The 24,686-nt window shown below is 37.1% G+C and overlaps 1 protein-coding gene across 1 annotated transcript in view; it reads left to right on the forward strand.

Annotated features, from left to right (window-relative positions):
* Positions 1-24,686, forward strand: part of IL15 (interleukin 15) — an 81,125-nt gene that overhangs the window by 22,143 nt on the left and 34,296 nt on the right. The window contains exon 2 of the mRNA XM_060011633.1: positions 9,631-9,752. Within this exon, the coding sequence (XP_059867616.1) occupies positions 9,687-9,752 (66 nt within the window). The 5' untranslated portion in view covers positions 9,631-9,686. The remainder of the gene's footprint in view (positions 1-9,630; positions 9,753-24,686) is intronic.

A 24,686-nucleotide genomic window follows, 5' to 3' on the forward strand; every position in this document is an offset into this window, starting at 1 on the left:
CTGTCTGGTAGTAGTGATGGAAAGAGCAATTACTTGGACTCAGGGTATGGGCTTATGCAATTATGTTGACAGTTTTCTGAGTGCCCCACAATCCAGGCCCAGCCAGCAAGTGTCAGTCAAGTGAAGCAGGCATCTCCTAATCCTATCTTTCAGGGAAGAGGAGGGAGGGAACAGGATACAGCAACTAGAACCTCCCTCCTCATCTCATCCTCCACTTCTGGTCCCCAACTCTGTCTAGCTTTGGGCTGCCAAAATGAGATCCAATTTCCTCTGTCTCTCAAGGGATTTTCCCAGATGTGGAATTAGTTCCTGAGCATGCCTTGGCATTCTAAAAACCATCTGATTTCTCCAGAACCCATCAGGCAGATTTCCAAAGAGGGAGCCAGCTGCCCTTGCTGATCCTTAATCTAACTAGGAACTGCCTAAGATGAATCATTCTCCTTCCTCCCAACCGATTTATTCAAGAAACAGTAAATGTGTAAATATATAATAATATTTGCCATTATTATCATGAAGCCACATTGGACCAAGATCCCAGAGGTCCCAGTATAAAAGCCAGAGTGTGGTGTCGTGGCCACAGTGTAAAGGAGATTGTGAAATTTCCATCTTCCCCATTCCTCAAAGGTAGAAAGCTGTTAATTGGGTGACAGTGAGAAAGAAGCAGAGCTTATTCAGGGAAGTTATGGGTGGCATGTTTACCTGAGTTGTTCTGACTCAAGAAAGTAGTTATTTGGAAATAAGTGGAGTGAAGTAAGTGGCATTGGAGCAACATTTTGCCAGTGGTGCTGCTGGTGCAGGATCGTTAGATCTAAGGTGTGAAATTAAAATGATTCAAAATCTACCAATACTTCCCTTTAGTTATCATCATTACGTATGGGGTTGAAAGCCCCAAGCGTATTGTAACCCTAGATTTTGGGGATGAGTAGACCTGTTTTGTAATTGAAGCTAATATGTTGAAGCAGCACAGTGCAGAGCACATGCCTTGTGCTCCCTATTAGCTGAATGAACTGCTGGTGGAGGATTAAACTGGGCATCCAAGACACATGGTAGACCCCAGTTTTACCTATTTGTGGAACACTGGACAAGACATTCAGTTTCTCTTCACGTTTTTTTTCTCTTCTGGAAAATTAAGATGTTTAGACCAGAGGAATTCCTTCAGGTTCAAATCAGATGGTATTGAGGATTAATATAACATGGATGAATTTGACAATATGCTGGTAACTGACCTGTGACCTTTATTAAGGTGTACTTAGGCACTGGAAGGGACTTTAGACACCATCCAATTACACCTCCCTATTTTAAAGATAAAGAAACGAAGGTTAAGAAACATGAACTACCTTGCTGTGGTCACATAGCTGTCTACAGACAGAACCAAGACCAGGGCTGTAGTCTGTAGGTTTCCAGTCCATTCCATGGTTTTGATAAGGTTAGAGAGGCTCCAGATTTCATCAAGGAGCCTTCAATCTCAATATTACATGAACATCATAACGTTCTAATGATGAATAGAAGGGAAAGATGGTATTGTGTATGGAGTCTAGTAAAAGAAAAGATGGTGACCACCGCCGTTGTTTACACGAGTCCAAAGAGACAGATTCTATTTCTATAAAAATTAATGTTGTGGTCCCAGCACATGGTAGTGACACATTTAATGCTAATTGTTTAGAAGGCTATATCCTATAGCCTAACGGAGATAATTTTCTTTCTTTTTTTTGGCCACGCCATACATGGCTTCCGGGATCTTAGTTCCCGGACCAGGGATCGTACCCATGACCCTGCAGTGGAAGTGCAGAGTCCTAACCACTGGACCACCAGGGATTTCCCTGGTGATAATTTTTTATGTTGTAGATATATTCTTCAAGACTTTACAGTTTCCTTTGTTCTCATTCCATGTTCGTCAAAGTATCTTCTTGTGAGTAATTTGGTCATTTAAGTTAATAGTGCAGCCTCTGTTATTTAGGGATGGCTCTGGTGCAAGAAGCAGCTACCCACATTTACCTCTTCATAACCCCCTCTGAAAACAAACAAAAAAGCCCTCAAAAGAAATCTAACACTTTACAAAAATAGTCATCTTGGGCATCCTGTACAAGTACACCCAGCAAAAAGGGTCAGAATCTTAAAAGACTATAAAAAATATGTAATCCCATAGAAATAATTGAGTATTTCAACCCCGTAGAGGCACACTGAATATTTGATGATGCCTATACAGCCCGTTTTCTTGGCACAAAAGCTGAGGAGCATGGAAGAAGTAGAAAGCAGAGAAAAATGGAAAGCAAAGATTAGAAAGAATAAAGGAATGGCAATCTATTCATAGTGGTAGTTTTAGTAAGTAGTATTTAAATAAGAATATTTAAGGAGACCAATGAAAGAGAAGGTAAAGAACTAAAACTGATTAAGTCTCCCCATCTGGGGGTAGCTATTCTGTTAGCTGTGTCCCAGGTAAGGACACAGCCCTGGTGGAGAAGAAAGAACCAGCAGTGCTGAAAAGGTAGACAAGTTCTACCATCCAGTCCAGGGAAAAGAAAGCCAGCAGCCACATGGTCCACACTAGAACTCAGGAGTGTAAGCACTCTGTCAATTTTTTTTTATAAAGGAGACACAATTACATGATTTTAAATTTATTTCATTTTATTTTATGTTTTTGTCCACACCGCGTGCGGCATGTGAGATCTTAGTTCCCCCGCCAGGGATCAAACCTGGGCCTCCTGCAGTAGAAGCCCGGAGTCTTAACCACTGGACCGCCAGGGAAGTCCCTCTGCCAGATTTTAAATAAACTTTATTAACAGAGACAGCCAGCTTCCTAGGAGTTTTGTAAGCACTACTGCTTTGCTCTGTAGACTTGAGAAGTTTAGTCTGCTTGTCAGGAAGGAGCCCACCAGCAATGCCGTAGAAACAAGACATTCGGGATTACTATAGCAAATCTATGGCCACGGTGTTGATTTAGGGATTCAAAGTTCAGGGTAAATCATTTGATACATTTCATAAAGAGCCAAATATTTGGAATGGGAAATTTCATAATTTCATAAAGAGCCAAATATTTGGAATGGGAAATACCAGAGGCCTAATCAGCAAGAAAAATAAAACAATAGGAGAATGGTAACCAGCTGTAGTGAACTGGAAACAGGGGACTGAGGAATTATTGGTCTAAAGTACATCTGTATTTAATAAATAAAAGAGCAGCTTTGCCTTAGCTTTTTAAACAATTTTTTTATTTTTACTTAATTGTAAGTGTTGTTTCTGAGGATTGTGGTAATCATACCTCTTTGCTTCTGTTAGGGATTGGTGAGAAGCGAGAGAGATGTTTGAATCCAGTTATTTGCCAGCAGGAGATGTGCTATATAATTAAGCTGTTGTTTTCACTGATAGGTTATTATCAGTAGGTAATAAGAAATTGTGCATCATTATAAATTGTCACATGGCGCATTTCATGCCACAACAGATGAGGTATGTGCTCCGTGGCAGCACCAAGCAATCATGTAGAGATTGGTGCCGTTACGGCGGTTATAAATCACAACATACACTTTAATCGTTAAACAGTTTTCTATAGTGGCAGAACTGGAAAACTGTTTAGTAATGATTGGCTTATTTTTATGATGAAGAATAATTTTTATATAGATCTTTTTATATAAATACCTGAAGAAGGCAAAAGCAGAACATTCATTTTATAGACACATACTTAGGAACTTCGTGGTTTGGGGCTCATTTATCTTTAACTGCAAATATTTGAAGGGTCAGAAAGTCACCAGAATAGCTTTCCATGTATAATTTTAGAGTTTAAAATTATATATATTTCATATTCCAGTTATATGAAGATACTGCCTAGTAGGACTAAAAAGGCCCAAGCTGGCCGCTACTAAATTCAAGTCTCTCTGGTTTTCTCTTTCGGAAGCCATAAGTTAACAAGGGAGTGTCTTGGCTTATGGGATACAAGGAAAATATTGCTTTGTTCTTGAAAGGCTAAAGCTACAAGTCTTCTCTCCCATCTTTCTCTTTCCTTTCTCTGGGTATTATTCCTTTGTTATTCTTCTCCACTTCTCTTTCTTTCCTCATCATGATTTTTCTGTTCTTCAAAACTGAGCTCAAATACACTCACTATAAAAACCTCATCTGGACTGACCCAACTGTCTTTTCCCCTTCAATTCTGTTGTCTTAGATTTTGCCCTACTCATGGAAAAGTTTAACAGACTTCTCTGTGAGAATTTTAAAATCCTATCAAGGGGTTTATGTGTCCCCAACTAGACCACTGCAATCTAACATATGAAAATGTTTGTTCCCAGAATTTGACCCAATAAAGAGCTTGCCCCAGAATGTAAATTCACCACATCACTAGCACATGTTTAGTTCATCTGACTAGTTCATCCGACATTTCTTTTTTCCTAGTAAGACTTTTCTGAAGAAGGAATTAGAGCAAGCTTTTTTTTCTCTCTTTAAATTTATTTATTTATTTATTTATTTTGGCTACATTGCACAGCTTGCGGGATTGAACCTGGGGCCCCGGCAGTGAGAAAGGAGTGCTAACGCCTGGACCACTAGGGAATTCCCAGTGCAAGCTTTCTTCATTGTAAACTGGCACTTGAATAACACTGAACTAGACTGTGAGGATGTTAAAGACCACTTTGTCTCTTTCCAGTCCTATGGGAGGGGTGGAAGAGCCCGATTGTGAGGAATGAGATGACTGGTTCCTGGTGAGGTGTTACATTCACAGTAGTGATGATGGCTGAGAGGTAACATTTTACATGTTCACTGTGTCCTATGTAGTCTGCATGAAGGAGCTCACGTGAACCTCACAATGACCCAGTATTCTTATTTTCCCTATTCTATAGATGAGGAAACTGAGGCTCTGAGAGACTAACTTTCCCTAAACCTTACCGTTAGTAAGTGTCTAAGTTGGAATTCAACCCAGATATGTCTGAAACAAATTTCTGTACTATACCTAGGTCAGTGCTATCCAGAAGTTTCTGCAGTGATGAAAATGTTCTCTGTCTGCTGTGTCCAGTATGGTAGCCACTAACCTCGTGTGACTTTTGGGCACTTGAAATGTGGCCGGCTCAACTGAGGATGTCAATTTCTAGTTTTATTTTATTTTAATTAATTTACGTTTATTTTAAAACAGCCACATGTGGCTAGTGGCTATTGTATCGGACAGCACAGCTTCAGATACTTTTTAAATGTTTCTGGGTATAGGCTAATAAGGGGAAAACCAAACCAGGAAAATACGTTAAGAGAATGTGCAGTTCTTTCTCCATTTCTAGAGCTTCCCTGGATCCCACATTTTAAAAAAATATTGATTTTAGAAGGAAAGGAAGGAAGGAAGGAGGGAGGGAGGGAGGGAGGGAGGAAGGAAGGGAGGAAGGGCTGTTTTAAATGTATTGCTGTTTAGAAGCAATAGGATTCAATTAAAAAGCAAACAAATGATTGGCTCCTCTGGTTCAGGCACTCTGCTAGGCTTCAGCCCTTATGAATAAATGAATAAGATATGGTTCCCATCTTGAAGGAGTTCACAGTCTAAGTAACTTTGTAGAGGATGTTATACATTTTTTTCCAGAGTTTCTTCATATATGATTAGACAAAATATTTAAATGTCTGCTATTTATTACTTTATAGTGTTTTGCTTTTAATTTGTAATATGTTAATTTTTTGAAGAGGTCATCCATTTCTATCATTTAAAATTCAAAGGTCAAAGTGCTTTTAATTTCCTCCTGTAGAAACAACTAGCGCTATCATTTTCTAGTATGTGTCTTTACAAATATTTTGTGCACACACAAGAAAATGTACACATATATTTAATCCTTCCCCTTTTTAAAAACACTTACATACTACTGCCTAACCTTGCTGTTTGGACTTGAAAAATATACCTTGGATATTTTTTCATTCTAGTACTTAAAGAATTTCTCATTTTCTTTCTATGGATGCATAATATTTCATTAAATGGACATATCATAATTTAAACATTCCTCTATTGTTATTTTTGTTTCCTCTATTGTTTTTTATTGTTTATCATTCCTCCAGTGTTATTTCCATTCTTTTGCCATTACAGGAAATACTGACATGAGTAACTTTAACAATTATATTCTCATGTGAGCTAGAGTGAACTGCATTCATGTTTCCCAGAACATATTCCACAGAACACAAGTCTCAGAAGATGTTCAATGTAAAAAGTGGCTTCTGAGACTAAATAACTTCTGGTGACTCTGTGTATTCATTGGAGGTTCACAGTGCACATTGTCAAATTAAAGGGGGTCCCGCCATAATCTATGTCAGATTAATCCAAGTGTTTCTCAACCATACATTTTCTCAAGAAAGAGCATATACTCTTTTTGTAGGTTGGGTTCCCTGGGAAGCAGACTCTGAGATAGAAATGTACATGCAGGAGACTCAATGGGGCATGTTCTCAGGACCAACACTTGATGGAAGTGAGGGGGAATGGAAGTAAGTGGGTAGAGGGAGAAGTTGAACTGGGATGCAGTTGCAGCAGAAGCCTCAGCCAGTCAGTCCCACGGGGAGTGCTGTGAAGCTGTGATGACCCTTCAGGGATATTCCAACTCCAGGGAAGGAGGCCAGGCCCCCAGGGAGGGGTTGTGACCTTGTGCTGGGCAGCTGTCTTCCACTGAGGGCATTTCTGCAGAGAGGCTCAGCTCTGAGCTCTCAGCTGGGGTAATGAGTGCCTCAGTGTTCACTACAACTCTGAATAGCATCTTTGCATCTTTTATGAAAATGTATATAAATTCTTAGATACCCTTGCTGGTCAGAGAAAGGCATTTGGTCTCTTTGGGACCTTTTTTTTTTTTTTTTTTTTCTCCTCTATGAAATATGGATGCCTGGCTGGACGTTCTTTGGAGTATCTAACATTCTTTGCTTCTAATTCCATTTAATATGTACTAATTAAAGTCCAATATAAGAGACAAATTTCCCCAAACATGTGGTTGGCCACATAGAGGCCAACAATCTGATTAGGTCAGCCTTAATCTGTTATCATGGCTGTGCAGTGATGGAGAACGAGCATGGTTATAGCGCTTTCAAGAATATGTCACTTAACTTGAGGCAGATTATTAGGGCAAAATGGCAGCAGAGCTGAATTGAAGTTTTTTGTTTTTTAAATATTTTGGTTACCCCTTGTTAGGTGTTTCCTGAAGAAGCTAGCCTGCTATCTTCCTAGAAACATTAACCCTTATTGCTAATAATTGAAAGATTAAACTACATAGGGTATGGAAGGCAGGAGTCCATCTAGCTTTAAACCACAGACTTAGGTGTTGGTATTCATCCTCCTTTTTGAAGCTCAGGGTAAACAGGTGTAGCCAAAAAGCCATAGCAGTTCTCAGGGTCTTTCCATTTGAGAATCAGATGGGTCTAAGTGCCCATCCTGTGCCTTTCAGGGTATTTGCTAATTTCATACTCATGCCTCCTGCAGAATTCGTCAGTTGTGGGGCTATCAAGGAAGCTTATTTCTTGGTTGAAGAGGAAAAATGTCCAAGGAAGAGGTCTCTCTTAGGTGTGCGTGATAGAGTTGATGAAAGTTTGTAGAGAGGATGAAAAAATGTCCAAGAAAAATCTCTAAGAAAAAGTTCTTATGAGATAATAGAAGTGGGAAGTAAAACCAGGACTAAGGAGTTGGCTGTTATATGAACATGATGCAGAGAAGAAAGCAAAAAAAGAAAAAATGAAAAACAAAAAGCTAAGATTGATGGCAGTGTCTAAGATCAACTTTTCAATTGAATAGACATTTTTCTCAAAAACCTTAATCTTTTTTTCTTTCAACAAAAAGCTTCGTAAGGATTCTTACTATTCTTCTCATTATTATATAATAGTAATGAATGAGGTGAGAGATTGTTAAAAAGAGAGCTTGAAAGGGAATAAACTAGAAAAGTCATTGCTAGAGAGTGGAGAAATGATGGAATAGCAGTTTGCCTTAAATTGATCCAAAATGAGTTACTCTTTTCTGAACAATCATTGCCTCTTCCCTTTTCCTCTGTAACAGGTGGTATCAAAGACCTATTTATGCTAACTCTTCAGTGTTTCTGGAACGACTTCCCTCATAATCCATTTGTAATTATCCGTTCGCAAAAGTGTCAGATCCTATAGCATTTTGGTCACTTCCAATTATTGAATTGTCTAGTCCATTTAAAATTCCAGTCTCATCTCCATATATTCCCTCAGCTCAAGTTGGGCCTGTGGGACCATTGGGGGAAGAGGGTGTGGTCTACGTCTTCATGCTTTCTAACCTCCTTCTGATTTTAACTGCAGGAAGTTGGGGACTAAGAGGGTGGCATAGGGCAGATGGGCCAAATGGCTCCTGACTGAACTAGGCTATCCTCTGTTGGTCGTTGCTTCTCTTCCTGGATAACAAGAATGAATCATTGAAAGCTTCTGTGTAGGAGGTTCCAAAGTTGGGCTCTCCTGTGGGCCATGTGTGTGAGTTCTTCCACACACCTGTAGTGGCCTCCACACCAGCCCTCTGTAGGTGATTAGGCTTAACCTCTTCCTACCCTCTCATCAGTTTCCCCTGGTGGTACAGCCCACCAGGTCTGATTTTGAGTCCCCTTGCAAGGAGGCCAGTCTTGATCCATGGGAAACTCACACGGTTTTGCTGGATCAAACCCTGGAAGCAAAATTTGATACTTTTCTTCATTATTTTTTTCTTTAGTCATGTAGGTTTAAGAACAAATCAACCATCTCATGAGCTGTTATGATGTCTAGTCAGGGGATGTGATGCCAGTCTGTATTATTCAGCTCAGGCTGCCATAACAAAATAGCACACCTGGACTTCTGGAGGCTGGAAGGTACAAGATCAAGATGCCAGATGATTGAGTTCTCTGGTGAGGACTCCCTTCCTGGCTTGCAGATGGCTGCCTTTTCACTGTGTCCTCATGTGGTGGAGAGAGAGGGGAAGGAAGCAAGCTCTCTGATGTCACTTATCATAAAGGCACTAATCCCATCATGAGGGCTCCACCCTTATAACCTCATTTAAACCTAATTACTTCCCAAAGCCCCGTCTCCAAATACCATCACAATGGGGGTTAGGGCTTCAACATAAGAATTTTGGGGAGACACAATTCAGTTTATAGCACAGTCTCTTGTGTATAATCCCATAGCATTTTCCATCATGTTCCTCGCTGGTGATTCCAATCATTTCCTTTCCCTTCCCATGCTGGTATTTTAGTCTTCTGTATATGGACTGGGAATGGGGTCTTGGGGTGGAGTTGATGGTTTGGAGGTAGTAGAAATAGTAAGGGTTTGCCTACCTCTGAGTTCTCCCTGGAGCAGGTTGCTGGACCTAGCAACAAAATTCTTTTTAGAATGTGGGAAACTTAATGCTTCTTTATCCCCAACATTTGGTTCTGGTCACCAGTTCCAGGGAAAGAGTAAAAAAATCTTTATTTTAAATGATATATGATACTTTCTTTTCCCAAATGAAGCAGCTATAGTCAACATGGATGTGAGTTAAATTCTGAGGAAGACTGAAGATTTTAGGAAAACTTAATTTAAAAAAGTTTCTATTGACTTCTGAAGCTTTCTCCATGAGTCTTCCTGTCTTTTCTAGCATCATCAGATGCAGAAGTAATCATAAATTCAAGGAAGTTAAGATTATTCAATACATAATTTTTAATCTTTGTATCCTACCTTTGATTCCTACAGAATCCATTCCTACATATGGTCATGTGGTTCTTTAAAACAATGTCCCATCACGTGCTATGTTGGTGACGTCACAGGAAACAAAGAAGTCAGTGTTAGAAGATAGCAAATGTACAGGAGGTCATGTAAGTAAAGCTTTTAAGAATTACATCATACAGTATAGACCCATTTATGTAATAATGTATAATTAGTAATAATGAAGATCTGGCAAACCTGGGATGTTATATATATATCCAGAATTTTAAAAAATGAGCATCTTAGTTAAAAAAGAAAATGCCATTTGTTATAGAATGTTGAAAACATTTTCTGAGGACAGAGAACACTGCACATAACAGAGGTGGGCAAATTTTTTCTGAAAAAATCCAGACAGGCTTTGCCAGCCAAATGATATCTGTTGCAACTACTAAACTCTGCCCTTATTGCTGTAGACGTGGATGGGCATGGATTTGTCCCAACAAAACTTTATTTACAAAAACAAATGGCCGGTGAAGTTTGGCCTGTGGGTCGTAGTTTGCCAACCCTTGGCATATTAGATGAAGACATTCTGCATCTCACTTTTTTCTATTATTAAGTTAATTTTAAAGGAACTGGGGTGCTTAAAGTTAAATAATAAATGTAATGCAACTATCAAATTTCTGAATGATTTTACAAGTGTAAGGAAATTAGAGAATAATGTAGATTAGAGTTCTTGAATGACTGTTTGAAACTTTTGAAAAATGTTTGAGAATGATGTAAAATCAAGTACAGTCTCAAGAACTAAACAAAATAAAGCTGCAGAAATGGAAATCAAAGGAACTGACTTCTTGATAAAGTGAACACATGCATTTAATTTTTACTTTCAGTTATAATATTTAACTCCTTTAGAAAAATTTCTGAATCATTTGTATAGATCAGGATAAGCAGTAGAGTAAATACAGGGGTTTATGAAAAGTGAAACTCTTTATAAGAATCCTAAGAGGAAACAAGTAATTCCTCTCTTGTGCAATCATTTCTGGCATCAGAAAATAATGAAGTAAATATAAACTGGAAGAAAAAGTGTGAAGAAAATGTCCTCTGCTTATAATTGCCTACAAAGTAAAACATATCCTCTAACTTCATGTGCTTCTTTGAAATTGCTCTGTTTCCTAGATTTTTTATAGGGAATCCCCTAAACTCAAGAAATAACTTACTGACAGTCTTAGGGTTAAACACATTTTATGTATTGCTACCACTGATGGCTCAAAGAAGCAGGAGGGCATTTTGGATGTTGAGGAGTAGAACTGGGACATTTTTGTAATAGCAACATAGCTTTAAATTGTCTTGTCACTGTTTGTGAAAATAAACATATTATTTTTTAAAAATCCATTATGATCAATTCTGGGGCAAAAGCCAGGGGAATTTTCTTTAAGTGAAATCATACTTGAAATATGCAAGAAATTAAACAGGAATCTTCCCTGAGTTGTTTTGAAGTCATAAAAAAGTGCTTTCTCTTTCTCAGAATTCTCCTTGATTCCTAGTTTTTGAGTAGGTTGTTTCTTGAGTTTAGGGATTCTTAATAAAAATTCAGAGCAGCTTCCTTTGTGGTACTTAAAAACCAAAGCTTCCTTTTGGGTACTTAAATAATCATATTATGTTGTGGTTATTTGTGGAGGCCTGTGATACCTGTTCTTACCTGGTGTGAGGAAGGGTCTCAAGATTTTATTTTTATTTTTTGTTTTATTTCTTATTATCTTTCTGATTATCAAAGTAATGTGCTCACTATAGTATGAGTGAAAACTATAGAAAAGTGTAAAGTGGGAAAAACATCACCAGTAATGCAATAACTAAGAGGCAGCTTATTACATGATTCTTTCCCGGGCTATTTTTTCTACATGGTTGATATAAAAATTATTGAAAATTTGCCTTGTACTGTTGTCTATTTAACAATAAACTGTGACATTTCCCTGTGATACTACATAAGTTAATATTATTTTTAATGTGTATATAATACTCCAATTTAAAATATATCACAACTGATTATAATCTGGTTAATTTGTGGTTATTAAAATAATACTTCAGTAAATATATTTTTGAATAAATCCCTGACCAGATTTCTGAAAATTTTATTAGGAAAATTTTCTAGGAGGAGAATTAAAATGTTTAAAGTTATAAATATTGTAATGGTGCTCAAGACATACTCCAGAAAATATGTACAAATGTATATCTTTGTCATCCCTTTGTGAGTCTTGGTGACATTGCATCCTCATCAGTGCTGACATTAACAGCTTTTTTTTTTTAACATCTTTATTGGAGTATAATTGCTTTACAATGGTGTGTTAGTTTCTGCTGTATAACAAAGTGAATCAACTCTACATAAACATATATTCCCATATCTCCTCCCTCTTGAGTCTCCCTCCCACCCTCCCTATCCCACCCCTCTAGGTGGACACAAAGCACCAAACTGATCTCCCTGTGCTATGAGGCTGCTTCCCACTAGCTCTCTATTTTACATTTGGTAGTGTATATATGTCCATGCCACTCTCTCACTTCGTCCCAGCTTACCTTTCCCCCTCCCTGTGTCCTCAAGTCCATTCTCTACATCTGTGTCTTTACTCCTGTCCTGCCCCTAGGTTCTTCAGAACCATATATTTTTTTTTTTTTTAGATTCCATATATATGTGTTAGCGTACGGTATTTGTTTTTCTCTTTCTGACTTACTGCACTCTGTATGACAGTCTCTAGGTCCATCCATCTCCTACAAATAACTCAATTTCATTTCTTTTTATGGCTGAGTAGTATTCCATTGTATATATGTGCCACATCTTCTTTATCCGTTCATCTGGCGATGGACAAAACAATCCTTCCTGGTTCCATAATGAGCAGGGGATTGGACCAAATGTAATTCTCTCGGAAATCATGTAGAATGGGACTGTGGAAAGACCCACAAACTAAGTCTAAAGCAAAACTCAGAGATAGTGAAAAGCTCTAAAATCCAAACCATGTGGAGTATAGGCAAAAGCAACTGAGGCTAGAGAATTTGCACAGGAAGTTCCACTGGAGGGACAGAGAGGAATGGAAGTATGGAGGGGGCCCAGTGATGACAGCTCTCAACAATCACCAACAAGAAGGAAAGAGCCCAGTTCTGAGTGGGGACTGAGGTTGAACAGGGATTCATTGCTGGGAGAAATGGAGAAAAATTCTTTGTGCCCATGGGTAGAAGATCTCAGAAAGCACATCTTTCAAAAAGGAGGGAAATGCATTGGTAGGAAGGGGCTGTGTCCCTCAGTGGTAGCTTCCAGTGACAAAGCTGGAAGAGGTCAGAACCGGTGCGTAGCACCTTCTTGTAATCTCTGATGGACTCCACAAGGTACATCCTGACAGGTGGGGTGGGTGCACTTGCTCACATCCTGAGTTTCCTGCCCGGGGTTTCCTCCTGACATGGAAATGTGGACAAGTTAACAGGCTGTCTGGCTAATCTTTGACCAATGGGATGCAGGAATTAGTAACACATTCTCGCCCCTTCCTCTGTCTGGGGGTGACTCTTCTGTAGCTCTGCGCACTTAGGAATGGCAAGCCCCACGTCACATTCTTCTATGGACTTCACCCCTTTCCTGCTGCTTTCCCATTTTTACCGTCTCTTGCTTCCCGGAATTGCTCTATTTAATAGAATCCTTTTTCTGTGCCTAATGATGATTTCATATCTTTATTGTTTGCCTGAATTCCATTGGGATTTCCTCTCTGATTCCTGAGTTATTCAAAAAGTGTATCGTTTATTTTTCAGACAATTGAGAATTTCACACAATTGAAAATTGAGAAAATAAATTAAGAATTATTTTTTTGGTATTGATTTTAACAGCCAGAATTCTGTCAGATAATAAACACTGAATAATTTTAGTCCTTTAACTGTAATGACTTGCTTTTTGGTCCTTCCATTTACTTTCAGCCTGTCTTTGCCCTTATGTTACAAGTGTGCCTTCTAAAACCACAGGTTTTACATTTTTGTTTTTAATTTAATCTGGCAATCTTAGTCTTTTACATAGAGCATTTAATCCATTTTCATTTAATATAATTACTCATATAGCTGTGTTTATATCTACCAGTCTACTCTTTGTTTCCATTTGACCCATCTCTTTACGTAGTTTTGTTCTTCCTTTCTTGCCTTAATTCGGATGAATCGACTTTTTACTATCGCTGTTTCCTCTACTACTTCATTAATTAATTGTGTTTTACTCTTTGTATTTGTTACCTTAAATATTACATGTAACTTTTAAAATTGTAACTCAAGATTACAACTCAAGATTGGTTACCTAGATATTACAGTATGCATCATTTGCAAGTTACATCCTATCCAATGATTTTTTTTTCAAGAAGAGATTATTTCAGGGTGATTTAAACCCTTCCAGAGGAATACAAACTCAAATTATTTTAATGAAGGGAGACTATCATTGGCACCTAAACTTGGTCAGAATTTCACAAGAAGAAAACTATTCCCAGTTTTATTTAAGAATATCAATGAAAAACTCTTCAGAAAATTATTAGCAGCAGCTCATTAGAGGGGTTATATATCCTGATGAAGTAGGGTTCGTTCCAGGGATGAAAGATTATGAATTCTATTAAAATAATTCATCATAATAGTTGATCTAAGGGAAAAAAAATCACATGTTAATTTCTACTCATTTGACAAAATTCAACAGCCATTCTGGACGTTTCAAAAAAGAGAGACAGCTCAATAAAGAAAGAGTTAAACATTTTATAAGCATGGCAGACTGACAGACCGTGTGTTCACACATACACATGCGCAAACTCAGCCCGGTGATAGCATTGTAAATAATGACCAAACGCTAGAGGCACTTCTGCTACTTCTGCTCAAAGTACAAACAAGGTAAGTGTGTCCACCTCTCACCCCTGCTGGTGATGCTGTACCAGTGTTGTTAGTTAACAAAGCCAGATGAGAGAAAGAAATTTGAGCTATGAAACTTAGAAAGGTGGAAGTAAAACTGTTATTTGTAAATGACTTAATACTTAGAAAATCCAAAAGAATCTAGCTGAAATTTTTCTATTACTCAATTCCACCATCTAAAGGAGAAAGAGAAAGATAAAAAGATAAATCTGACTCATTAAAAAAAAAATCCTTTTGCTGGCAAAAACCAAACCAAACCAAAACAAAAACTCTGGGGAAATTCTAAAGGAGAATAATAAGCAGGGAAAAAATATCTGCCTCTCAAATCACCAGGAGTTTTCTCTCTAAATATATTTTAGGAATTGTGGGAGTGTGGAGAAATACAAAGCAACAGAACAGTGGGCAAAGATGAATGAACAGTTTGCATAAGAAAATACAAATAGTATTTTGATTCATAAAAAATATTTAACCTCATGTAAAATGCTAGCTGTTATTTAATTTTATTTAAGGAATGTGGGAATATAAGTATATATTTTTAGATTTGCTTGCATTTCATAAGGAAACTTTGAAGCATTTGCAATAACTAAAAATGGTTGCCTAAATCAAGAGAGGAGGTGAAGGGAAAAATAGGTTAACAGGGACAAGAATCAGGGTACAATTTCTAAATGAATACCTTTTCCTATTGTTTTGTTTTTCAACCGTGTAAATACATTACCTTTACAAAAATATATAATAAACTATTTTTTAATTATATGTTTCAGCTGTACAATGTTATAATTTGACATCTGTATACATAGAGATCACCCCCAAAAGTCAATAAAATGTAATTTTTTCCCAAATTTGAAAAGTGAGAAATGCATTTCATTTTAATTTGCTTTCTTGGTTACTGTAGGTATTGGATTCCGTAAAGTGTTCATCTGTTGTTTGCATTTTCACTGAAATTATTTGTTTGTTATTTATATTTAGATATATTTTTGTTTTTCTTAACTGAATTTTATAATGCTTTCATATATAAGGAACAAGTACATTTTAACATATTTATTTCACTTTTTCTCACTCTGTTCACCCTATCATTTTATTATACTTTAACTTATAGAACGTATTAATTTTTATTTTGTCAAATTTGTCAATTTATTTTGTTGATTTTTTTTAAAAAAAATTGCTTTAAAGCCTATCCAGAAATCAGATTCTTACTTATATTGTTTTTTTCAGATGTCTTTTTGTTTTTCACTATATGAATTTGTCATATGGTGAGATGAGAATATAATTTTTCTCCTAAATCACTAATCAATGGCTTCATAGAAACTTTGTTAAATAATAACTCTTCCCTCACCTGCTGCTTTAAGATTCAGTGTTACGATATTTCATTGAGTCAGCTATCAGTATTTCAGTGAGAAACTTTTCATTTTGTGATAAATTTTAACATCCACTAGGTCTAGTTCCTCTTTATTACTTTTCTATTTCAAAATTATTCTATTTTCACCAGTGGATTTTCCCAGACGAACTTAAAGATCGTAATGTCAATTTCACCTCCGATTTCATTTCTTATGAAATAATTTGGAAAAAATGATATCTCTGTAATACACAGTGTTTCTATCCAGAAATAAAGTCTACTTCTCAAAGTATTTGTCTTTTTTTGCTTTTTAATTTAGTTTTATTGATTTTCATATAGCTCTAGTATATTCCTTATCATATTTATTCCTAAGTGAGTTAGATAATTTCCTTTACATATTGCTAAGATATAGAATGAAGAATATGAAAATTATTGGTTATATAACTTTTATTTATCGTTTATTTTGTTCCAAACCATCTCAAAGAACTTACCATTTCAGTTCTTATGATCTCTTAGGTACTAGGCTTACTAAGTTGTTTTGTTTTGTTTTGTTTTGCGGTATGCGGGCCTCTCTCTGTTGTGGCCTCTCCCGTTGCGCAGCACAGGCTCCGGACGCGCAGGCTCAGCGGCCATGGCTCACGGGCCCAGCTGCTCCATGGCATGTGGGATCTTCCCGGACCGGGGCACGAACCCGTGTCCCCTGCTTCAGCAGGCGGACTCTCAACCACTGCGCCACTAGGGAAGCCCTATGCTTAGTTTTGTTAAGCAGTTGTACAGTTTATAAGTAATCGTCTTATCGTTTTGAATGGTTATAACTAGAGTTTCTTGTTTTTCTGCTTTATGTTATTCAGAAATTCCAGAAAGTTCCAAAGAAAAGCCACCAGGTATCTTATTCTTTCTCCTGAGTACAACAGGGACACTTACAGTGATTTATTAGTAGGTTTGAAGTTGGTATTAGTTTAAAGAAGGTGTGATTATGTTAAGAAATAATTATTCTATTCCTTTTATTAAGAGTTTTTTTTTTTTTTTAGAGAATGGATGCTGAATTTTGTGAAATGCATTGTGAAGCACTGTTGGTGCAGTGTTTAAGAGATTGGGCTGGGGGCTTCCCTAGTGGCGCAGTGGTTGAGAGTCTGCCCGCCAATGCAGGGGACACAGGTTCGTGCCCTGGTCCGGGAAGATCCCACATGCCGCGGAGCGGCTAGGCCCGTGAGCCGTGGCCGCTGAGCCTGCGCATCCGGAGCCTGTGCTCAGCAAGGGGAGAGACCACAACAGTGAGAGGCCCGCGTACAGAAAAAAAAAAAAAAAAAGAGATTGGACTGACTGGAGTTTGAAGCCCAGCTCTACCACTTAGGAACATTGTATTTAACTCAGGCTAGCTACTGATGCTCTCAGTTTCGTCATTTGTAAAATGGAGACAGCAGGTGTTGGAGCACCGCTGATTTAATTCACACCCTATTTTTTTCTTCAGTGTGCCACTCTCAGTATGTCATGCACCTTCAAAAACAAATGTATTTGCTTCGTCCAGTCAGCATGATTAAGGAACAAGTTTGTCTTCTGCTTTTCAAGGCTCTGTTTACTCAGGAAGGAAGAGTGGAGTTGAGTTAAATACTAATTAAAAAAAATTTTTTTTAGTTCTCATAGTAGGTGATAATGTGGAACGTGTTTATTTTTGTCTTGGTGTCCTAATGTGCATAATATTCAAAAAGTTGTCAAAATACTTTGATCGGTTAATCATATGCACATATGTACTGAGGGCTAGTCATGATGCATATAGGCATGAACCTCATTACCATCACCTACCATTAGTAAGTTTACTTATTTAATCCTCTATCTTATCTTAATTTTAATTTTCTGACACAGTAGTTTATTTTAATTTTCTGTGGAAACCTAACCTTACATTGTTCACATTTTTATGGGACAATTGAGCTTTGTCTTCACTGTTATGTACAGCTCATGCTACAGGACTATAATTTGTGCATTAAAAAAGTATACAGAAAGGATATATACCTTTTAATACATATTAAACCACTCTGTGGTTTTATTAAAACTTGTTAAATGATTGATTTTGTAATAGAGATAATGCTTAGTGCTACATATGCCAGAAAAATACATGCACATCCTTGTTAAGAGGTATTTTCTTTAGAGTGGAGGACATTTTGAAAAATAGGTACTGCAGATCCTCTGAGCCTCAGTCTACCTATCCAGGCCATGCTTTTAAGCTATCTCTGCTGTACTTGGATCATCTTCCTTTACGCCATCTCACCACTACCTCTCCCCTGCAGGTCTGGCTCTCCTTAGCCATCCTCTATGTTCTCTTGTGGATTTGGGCAGAAACTTCTGGGTTCCTTCCAGTGAGGAGCCTTGGGTGTGTTAAGTCAGTCCTTCTCTCTGCCTAATTAATCCTCGCCTTTATTTTTCTCCCACATTTGGCTGCCTGTGGAGTGGGACTACCCTTCTTGTCGGTATCCATCAGGAATTCCAAAGTTGGGGCACAGGACTAAGCCTTGCCATCAAACGCACTCTCAACCCATTCCACCATGGGCACCGACCCCTCAATGGAGAATTTGTTGCACACCTGTCTTCTTCTACTTGTTTCTCTTAGCTTTCCTACCCTCCTGGCTGAAACATTTACTTACATCACATCTTTCTGATCCTGAGGGCAACCTGTTGCCTACCCTTCATAGACAGGTAGTGTTTTCACTCTCTACTGTAGAAGAAACTGTAGACCAACCTTCATTTTCAAGGAGCCTCAGGAAAGCCAGGCAGTAGGAATTTTCCAAACAGGAGGTCACACTGGTTTAATTCTGAGAAGAGTATAGTACAGTGCTAAAAACACGGAAACAAGCCAGGCTGCCTCGTTTCCTGCCCTGGTGTTGCCACTTAGTAGCTGTATAACTTTGGCCCAAGAATCTTTGTTCCTCAGATTTCTCATATTTAGAATGATGATAATAGCAGTCCCTTCCTTATAAAGTTGTTGTAACAAAAAATTGGTTAATACTATGTAAATAGCTCAGCACAGTAACTAAGTAGTCAGTGCTTGATATATGTTAGTAATTATTCTTTTATTATGATCATTAGTAATAGTAAAAAAATCCTTCTTTTATATATTTGAAGATGTGGAACGTAAGTAGAATACAATAAAGTGATGGGTCTAGCTGCAGGGAGATAAGTAACTTCTTATTGGCAACCATTTAAATGGAAAATAAAGTTGGAAATGCATGTGCCTGATGAAGTAGGACTTTGAAAATGCCATATAATTTAGACATACAATAGTAAGCAATAGGAGAACTGGATAAAATTTAAGTGATTTATGATGAGAATAAAGTTGTTGTTTTAAATTAACCCATGAGGAGCACAGACAGAATCAAAGAGTGAAATAGAGATTGTAGTTACAGGAATTCAGCCTTAAGGTGATGCCAACCTAGATTAAATTGTGGCAAATGGCAGTGGTGACACAGAAAAGCATAGAAATGGTTATCAGGGCTCAGACAGAGACTCTGGCCATGGTTATTTCTGACCCAAGGGTCATGGTTTAATTCAGTTGAATTTAAGAGAAATGGAGAGTTAGAAGAGGGTGTTGTCTGGGCAGAAAAACTTTGATTTTAGATTAAGTTTGAGATAGTGATAGGCTACTCAGGTGGAAATATCCATTGATCGGGGATGGGCAAACTTATTCGTGTAAAAGGTTAGATAGTAAATATTTTAGTCTTTGTGGGCTAGATATGGTCTCTGTTACATATTCTTTCAAAAGTTTCTTCTTTTACGAATTTTAATGTTTTTAAGTAAAAATGTAGAACAAAAGCTGTGACCTGATTTGCCCCATCAAGCCACAGTTTGCAAACCCCTGCTAGAATTTATTGTCAAAGAACAGAGCCATGGCAGAGGTGTCTGGACTAGAGATCTAGAATTCTTAATCTTTAACATATATATGTTTTGAAAATTCATTGCTGAATATGGATACTATATGTAGTATTCTAATTAAAATCAAATTGTATGGTGAAAATAAAATGACATAAATATTTAAATTAAAAGTTTTTCTCCCAGAAAAAGATTTTATAAAATCATGTCCTACTTCTTGTGAGCCCCGTAAAGTTACTTTCTAAGGACTTCTAGCGACTAAATACAAAAGTAATTTCAATAAAATTAATATAGATATGTTTTTTAAAATATTGGTTAGAATTTAGCATAATAGTTTCTGAAAATTCCTAATTTCATAATTCTAAGGAAATTAATGCAAATAAAGTTTCACTTACTGGGTGTCACAGAAACAAAAAGTGCTACTTTTTTTTTTTATGCGAGCATCATGATAAATGATAGAACAAAACAGCACATAATTGTAGCCAACTGCACTTGGCATCAAGGAATAGGGATTATTTATGTTTTAACTATGGGATTAGAGGGTGTTATATTCTTTTAAAACTGACCTAAATAAATGCATTATAGGAAGAATTTAGTAAAATAACTTGAGTTCTTTAATTCTATCTAAATTAACCAAAATCAATGGCATAATTTAAAGAAGCCTCTTAAACTAGCTAAAATTAATGAGTCCATTTATTTCCCTCAATTCAAGTAGATCATTGGAGAGTAATTATATTTTCCTGACTGAATTTTATTGATCTTAAGTTTAGCCGAGGCATTTTACTTTACAACAGATTTCTAGAGAGATTTAATCTTTCCCCATTAGAACCAAGACATTATTTTATTTGTTTTTTTAAGATGATACCTTATTTCAGATAAACTTTTGATATCTACGAAGAGTATTACTTTCTTATAGTTGCAGAGTTCAGATTACAGAAAGTAGTTTTAAATTCAATATTGTGTTTAGTTTTAGGTACTAAAATTTAGGTACTAAATTTTGAGAAAAACATTGATGAATTAGGTTTTACTTAAAAGAAGACAACCAGGAATATAAACTATCTATGTACTAACTTAAGTGAAAAGTAGCCAAAACAACTAGCATCGAAAAGAGAGACTTTGGAGGGGCTGGGCATGGGGATGGGCTACATGTATATCAGTTTTCTTAAATATTTAAAATAATAGAGGAAACAACAGGTTGATTCGTCCATCCATTTATCCATCCATCCACCCACCCATCCATCCATCCAACCTTTTCAAAATTGACTTTCTGTTTGTCATCTTGCATGCGCTTAAGATACAAAGATGCGTAAGACATCTCCCCGCTAAAGTAGCTCACAGACTAATGAGGATACTCACAGTTTTGTGGGCAGTTATTAGCTAGGTGAACTAATCAGCCTTGGTTTTCTTCTCTGTAAGTCTGGATAATAGTAATAACTAGCTCATAAAGTTACGGTTAGGGAAGAAATGAGGTTGTGAAAAGTACTGCAAAGTGCTATAGAAAGTTAGATGATTTCATATTATAGACTGAGGGATATATTGGCAAGACAATACTAACTCACATTTTCTAAATCTTGTGATTTAGAAATTTATATATGGTCAATCAGTTATGTATTGCTGGGTAACAAACCGTCCAAACTGTATTGACTTAAAGCCACAGTGCTTTATTATTTCTCACGATTCTGTTTGTTGACTGGTCAGTTTCTCTGCTGGTCTTACTTGCATGTCTGGGACCTTGGGGCTGGCTGTGGTCTGAGTTTTTCTCTCTATGTAGTTTTTTCATTTAGCAGTCTAGCTGGATTTTCTTTCAAGACAGCAGAAGCATTCAAAAGATGGAGGAAACAGGGAGGCAAGGCCTCTCACAACCTAGCCTTGGAAGTTGCATTTTATTTTTGTCACATCCTCTCAGTCACAGCAAGTTATTGGGACAGGGCCAGCCCAGGTTAATGGTAGGGAAAATAGACTTCACCTTTCTATGGAAGGAGTGGTGATGTCATACTGTACAAGGGCACAGGGATGGAGGGATTGTTGTGGCCATCTTTGCAACGTGGTGAGTTTTCATTTCACATTTGGTAAAATATAAGTCTTTATACAATGGCTGGCAGTTGCATTTTCTTTTTTGTATTTCAGTGACCATTACTAGCAAATAATAATATGAAGTAAGATAAAGGAAATATTGCAGCATCTTCTAACTGATGCATTATGAGTAAAGGTTCTGTCTCTATCTGTGAGGAAAAAATCTGCTAATTTGAGAGTTTTGAAGTCTCATTAGTTGATCTTCAGTGGTTCAGCAATGGAGGTAAATCTTGCCTATTACTAGCTATCACTTTTATTCCTTCATGACGAAAAGATAAAAATATTTTAATTCAATTTTTCTTTTATTTCAGTGCATAACCGAGGCTTAGAGAGCACAGAGTGGTGATGGGGAGAAATTTTGTTTTATTTTTTTGTTTTAATCTAGTAGTTTCAATGTCATTTCTACTGGTTAGTCTCCTTACTTTTTTTTTTTTTTTTTTTTTGCGGTACGCGGGCGTCTCACTGCTGTGGCCTCTCCCGTTGCGGAGCACAGGCTCCAGACGTGCAGGCTCAGCGGCCATGGCTCACAGGACCAGCCGTTCCACGGCATGTGGGATCCTCCCGGACCAGGGCACGAACCCGTGTCCCCTGCATCAGCAGGCGGACTCTCAACCACTGCGCCACCAGGGAAGCCCCAGTCTCCTTACTTTTTAAATGACATAACAAAATATTATTTTATTGCATTCATCTATCTTTGTTGTTTTGTAGTCTCAGTGACTTTATAATTTATATACCTCATCTTGAGGGTATGTATGGCAAAACAGAAACAAATTTCTCCATTTTGCTAAAAACAAGGATTTCAAACATTTGGAAGTGGCAATAATTTTTCTGAAAAGTATTAACAGGATACAGATTGAACAAAAGACTCAGTATGTAAAAGCAGGAGCGCTCCTAACCATTTCTGGTTTGGTGCTGCCCAGTTTTAAAAAAATAAAAACAAAAAACACATAAAAGCAGTGATAGCAAAGTAAAAATATTCCAGTTTATAGGCAATTATATATGTCGATTATAGTCTCTCGTTATAGGGAGTCTTTCATTTTCTTGAAAATGCAATACAATTTCTTATCTTCGGGCTTTTAAATATTCTGCTGCTTTTGGATAGAATGTTTTATATATGTCTGTTAGGTCAGATGGCTGACCTAACATGTCATTTAAGTCAAGTGTTTCCATATCGATTTTCTGTCTGGATGATCTATCCATTGATATAATTGGGGTGTTAAAGTTCTCTACCATTACTGTATTTCTTTCCTTTTCTCCCCTTAGGTATATTAATATTTGCTTTATATATTTAGGTGCTCCTATGTTGGGTGCATAAATATTTACAAATGTTGTATCCTCTTGTTGGATTGACCCCTTTATTATTATGCAATGACCTTTCCTTAACTCAAGTCCATTTAGCTCATGTATATAAAATATTTTGCTGCCATCCTGACAGCAGTCTCATAGATTCACTCTCTTTTCAATTTTATTATATGGTTTATCCTCTTTCAAAGTACTCTAGTTTCTTATCCCATTACTAATATTTCAACATAATTAATTTTCTGGCCTTTTCTCTCAATCCACATTTCCACTTTCATAGCTATGCATTATTTTGACCAAACAATGTAAGCAAATTGAACATTCACAAAGTATTTAATCTTTCCTGTTTGGATCCTAAAATTTGGAGAGTTCTGCTGAAGTTGATATTAGATTTGCACAGGTTTAGGTAATTCTTCAGCTGTTCTTTATTGTAATAGAGAACTACAACCTAGAGCACTTCTGACTTTTATTTATCAGCATTCTAATCCTGTTTAAGGATATCTAGTTTGGTTTTTTAATTATTATTATTTTTTATGCTCAGCTGACATGGAGCATGTATAAGATGAAAATACAAATTAACCAAAATGATTTTCAAATATATTTTGTGAATCATCTGATTATTATGCGATCTCATATGAAACTTAATTTTAATTTCACAGACCTGTTAAGTCTGTTCAAGGTGTAGGGGACCTAGGCAGAAGTAATATCCGAACAATTTTGCAGAGGATTTCAGAAAGGCTGACTTACAAAATGTGTCAGATATCTTTGAAGTTTCATAAAATAAAGTATTTAAAAGTAGAGTGATTGCACCTTAAATTCTTACTGCATGCTAAATACTGTACTAGGCACATTGCCTGCATCATCTCTTTACTCCTCATTACAACTTCTTATGATTTATATTATCATCTTTGTTTTTTACAAGCTTTGGAAGTTAAATAAATTGCCCTATGTATTAGTTTTCTATGCTGTGTAACAAATCATTACAAACTTAGTGGCTTAAAATAATGCCCATTAATTATATCACAGTTATGTAGATCAGAAGTCCAGACAAGCTTTACTGGCTATTATAACTCAGGGTCTCACAAGGTAGAAATCAGGGTGTTTGCCAAGCTGGGCTTTTATGTGGAGGATCTGAAAAAAATCCATTGCCAAGCATAATTCAGCAGAATTCATTGTGAGCGTAATTCAGTTCCTTGTGGTTGTATGAGCGAGGTCCTTGTTTCCTTGATAGTTGTCAGCAGGGGCTACACACCACTCCTAGAAGCTACCAGTATTCCTTCTTACATGGCTCCCTTAATTGTGGGAGACCAGCAAAGTCATGTGTAGTCCTTCTCATGACTTGAGTCTCTTTGGCTTCCCTTTGTGCCACCAGCCAGAAAAAGTTCTCTGATTTTAAGGGCTCACATGACTAGATTAGTCATCCTCCCCGCCTCCCCCAACCCCCAATATAATCTCCCTGTTAAGGTCAACTGTGCTGTATAACATCACATATCCACAGTGGTGATATCTCATCATCTGTGCATTTAAGGGGGGATTTTGGGGGGTGAGGTGAGGCGTATAATTTTGCTTGCCATGCCCTATTTCTCAAAATAGTAATTGACTGAGTTGGAGCTCAAGCCTGGGTTTGGTTGAACTA

Source organism: Delphinus delphis, chromosome 5 (genome assembly GCF_949987515.2).
Source record: "Delphinus delphis chromosome 5, mDelDel1.2, whole genome shotgun sequence".
In the NCBI taxonomy this organism is placed as follows: domain Eukaryota; kingdom Metazoa; phylum Chordata; class Mammalia; order Artiodactyla; family Delphinidae; genus Delphinus; species Delphinus delphis.